Genomic DNA, 1,903 nt, shown 5'->3' with positions numbered 1-1,903 from the left:
CTCGATCTTCCCCACCTTCCCAAACTCTTCCCCTCCAGGGTCTTCCCCACCTTCCCAAACTCTTCCCTCTCCGGGGTCTTTCCCACCTTCCCAAACTCTTTCCCCAGCCTGGCGTGACCCAGAGCAGAACTCGGATCCCCCCCTACTCACCCCAGCTCGATCAGGGGGGGTTTGTCCGCCCGCGTTTGTAGCACAGGAACATCTGGGGGTTGTTGAGCAGCCCTGCGTTGAGGTCCACGGGGTGGCCCGACGTGCTGGTCTCGATGCAGGTGAAGCCCTGGGGCACCTCCTCGCCCTGCGAGCGGATGATCACGGCCACGTCCGTGATGGGCTCCCCGGGCCGCGCCGGCCGCGGCTGCTGCTCCTCCTCCAGCGCCCGCGACGCCTCCGCCAGCCCGGCCACCACGAAGTAATCCACGAGCTGCGGGGGCTTCTCGTCCGACATGGCTGTCACAGCATCTGCGGGGACACGGGCGATGCCACCACCCCCGCCGCGCCGCTGCCCCGGCCGACGGGAAGGGAGGAGGTTTCCGGTCACGCCGTGGGACACGGGGACCCTCCCCCGAGCTCCCGGGCACCCCCCCGGGCACGGACAGGTCCCCTCGGCGGTGCCCGGAGGACGGACCCCCACCCCGAGGGAACCCCGGTTCGGGGGCTGCGCCCCGGCTTTGGGACCCGCTCCCTTCCTGCGCCCCCTCCCTGTCCCCAGCGCCGCCGGGCCCCGTCCCCAGAGTCCCCGCGGTCCCCGGAGCCCCTCCGGTGTGGCCAGCCCCCCTCGGTGCCCGCGGCACCCCCGGTTTGCCCACGGGGAGTCCCCGGAGGAGCGGAGCCCGAGAACGGGGGCAGCGGGAAAGGGGAAGGAAGCGGGCGCCAGGCCCCGGCCGCCCACGTCACCCCGGCCTCGCCACACCGGGGGGGCGACACGGCCGCGACCCCACCGCGGACACCCCGCAGGACCACCGGGGTGGCACCGTGACCCCGGGAGGGCACCCCCGGTACGGAGGTCACGGCCGCTGCACAGAGGGGTCCCGGCCCCCGGGGAGCGGTGCCGCCCCTCAGACGGGCGGTGACACCCCCGGGGACAGCGACAGCCCCTGCCTGGGGGTCACCTCCTGCCGAGGGCCTGCGAGGGTCCCCCCTGCCCGTGTCCCCCGCGGCGAACCCCCCGGAGGATCCTCTGTCCCCGTGTCCCTCCGGGTGACGCCTCCGGTGGGTTCCCCATCCCCGTGTCCCCCCCCCGGTGACCCCCCCCCCCACGGCGGGGTCCGCATCCCCGTGTCCCCCCCGGTGACTCCCCCACATGCGGCCCGGCTGCTGCCGCGGGCTCGCAGACCCCAAACCCGCCCTGCAGCCCCCGCAGCCCCCGCGGGACCGCCGAACCGGCCCCTCCCGGGTCCTCCCCCCACTCCCCCGGTACCTGCGGGCCGGGCCGGGCCGGGCCGGGCCGGGGCCGCGTCTTTGGGCTCCGCTGGGCCGCGACCGCGCGCCCGCCCGGCCCCCGCCCGCGACAGCGCCCCCTGCCGGCGCGGAGGACTCGCGGTACCGGCCGGGGGACACCGCCCCCCGCCCCAAATCCTCAGAACTCCAAATCTGAACCCCCTCCAAATCCACCCCCCCCAAATCCTAGAACCCCCCCAAATTCCCACAGAAACTGCCAGACCCGCCCCAGGAAACTCAAGGAGCCCCCAAGGAACGTGGGGGACCCCATTCCCCCCACCACCCCCAGAATCAGGGATCCTATCTGCCCCCCCGAAATGAGACCCCTTTGCCCCCCACCCCATTAAGGGACCCCCTTGTTCTCTCCCCACTAAGGGACCCCAGCCCCAATTGCCTGGCAGGGCTGGGGGGAGACTCAACCCCTCTTTTAACCCCCCCCCCCAAATCAACCACACACCAGCATGGG

At 73.5% G+C, this 1,903-nt stretch overlaps 1 protein-coding gene across 1 annotated transcript; it reads right to left on the bottom strand.

Annotated features, from left to right (window-relative positions):
- Positions 1 to 155: 155 nt before the first annotated feature.
- LOC103824797 (DENN domain-containing protein 4B) lies at positions 156 to 1,503 on the bottom strand. The gene is made up of 2 exons (XM_050987882.1): positions 1,418 to 1,503; positions 156 to 459 (listed from the first exon to the last, which is right to left on the bottom strand). The coding sequence occupies exon 2, from the start codon at positions 443 to 445 to the stop codon at positions 161 to 163; it is 285 nt and encodes a 94-aa protein (XP_050843839.1). The 5' UTR covers positions 446 to 459; positions 1,418 to 1,503; the 3' UTR covers positions 156 to 160.
- Positions 1,504 to 1,903: the final 400 nt, after the last annotated feature.

This window comes from Serinus canaria, unplaced genomic scaffold (genome assembly GCF_022539315.1).
Source record: "Serinus canaria isolate serCan28SL12 unplaced genomic scaffold, serCan2020 HiC_scaffold_375, whole genome shotgun sequence".
NCBI lineage: Eukaryota > Metazoa > Chordata > Aves > Passeriformes > Fringillidae > Serinus > Serinus canaria.
This window is presented reverse-complemented; position numbering and strand designations above follow the sequence as displayed.

Bases quoted from the DNA above. Each gene is read 5' to 3' on its own strand.
- LOC103824797 (XM_050987882.1), bottom strand. From the start codon at position 445: ATGTCGGACGAGAAGCCCCCGCAGCTCGTGGATTACTTCGTGGTGGCC.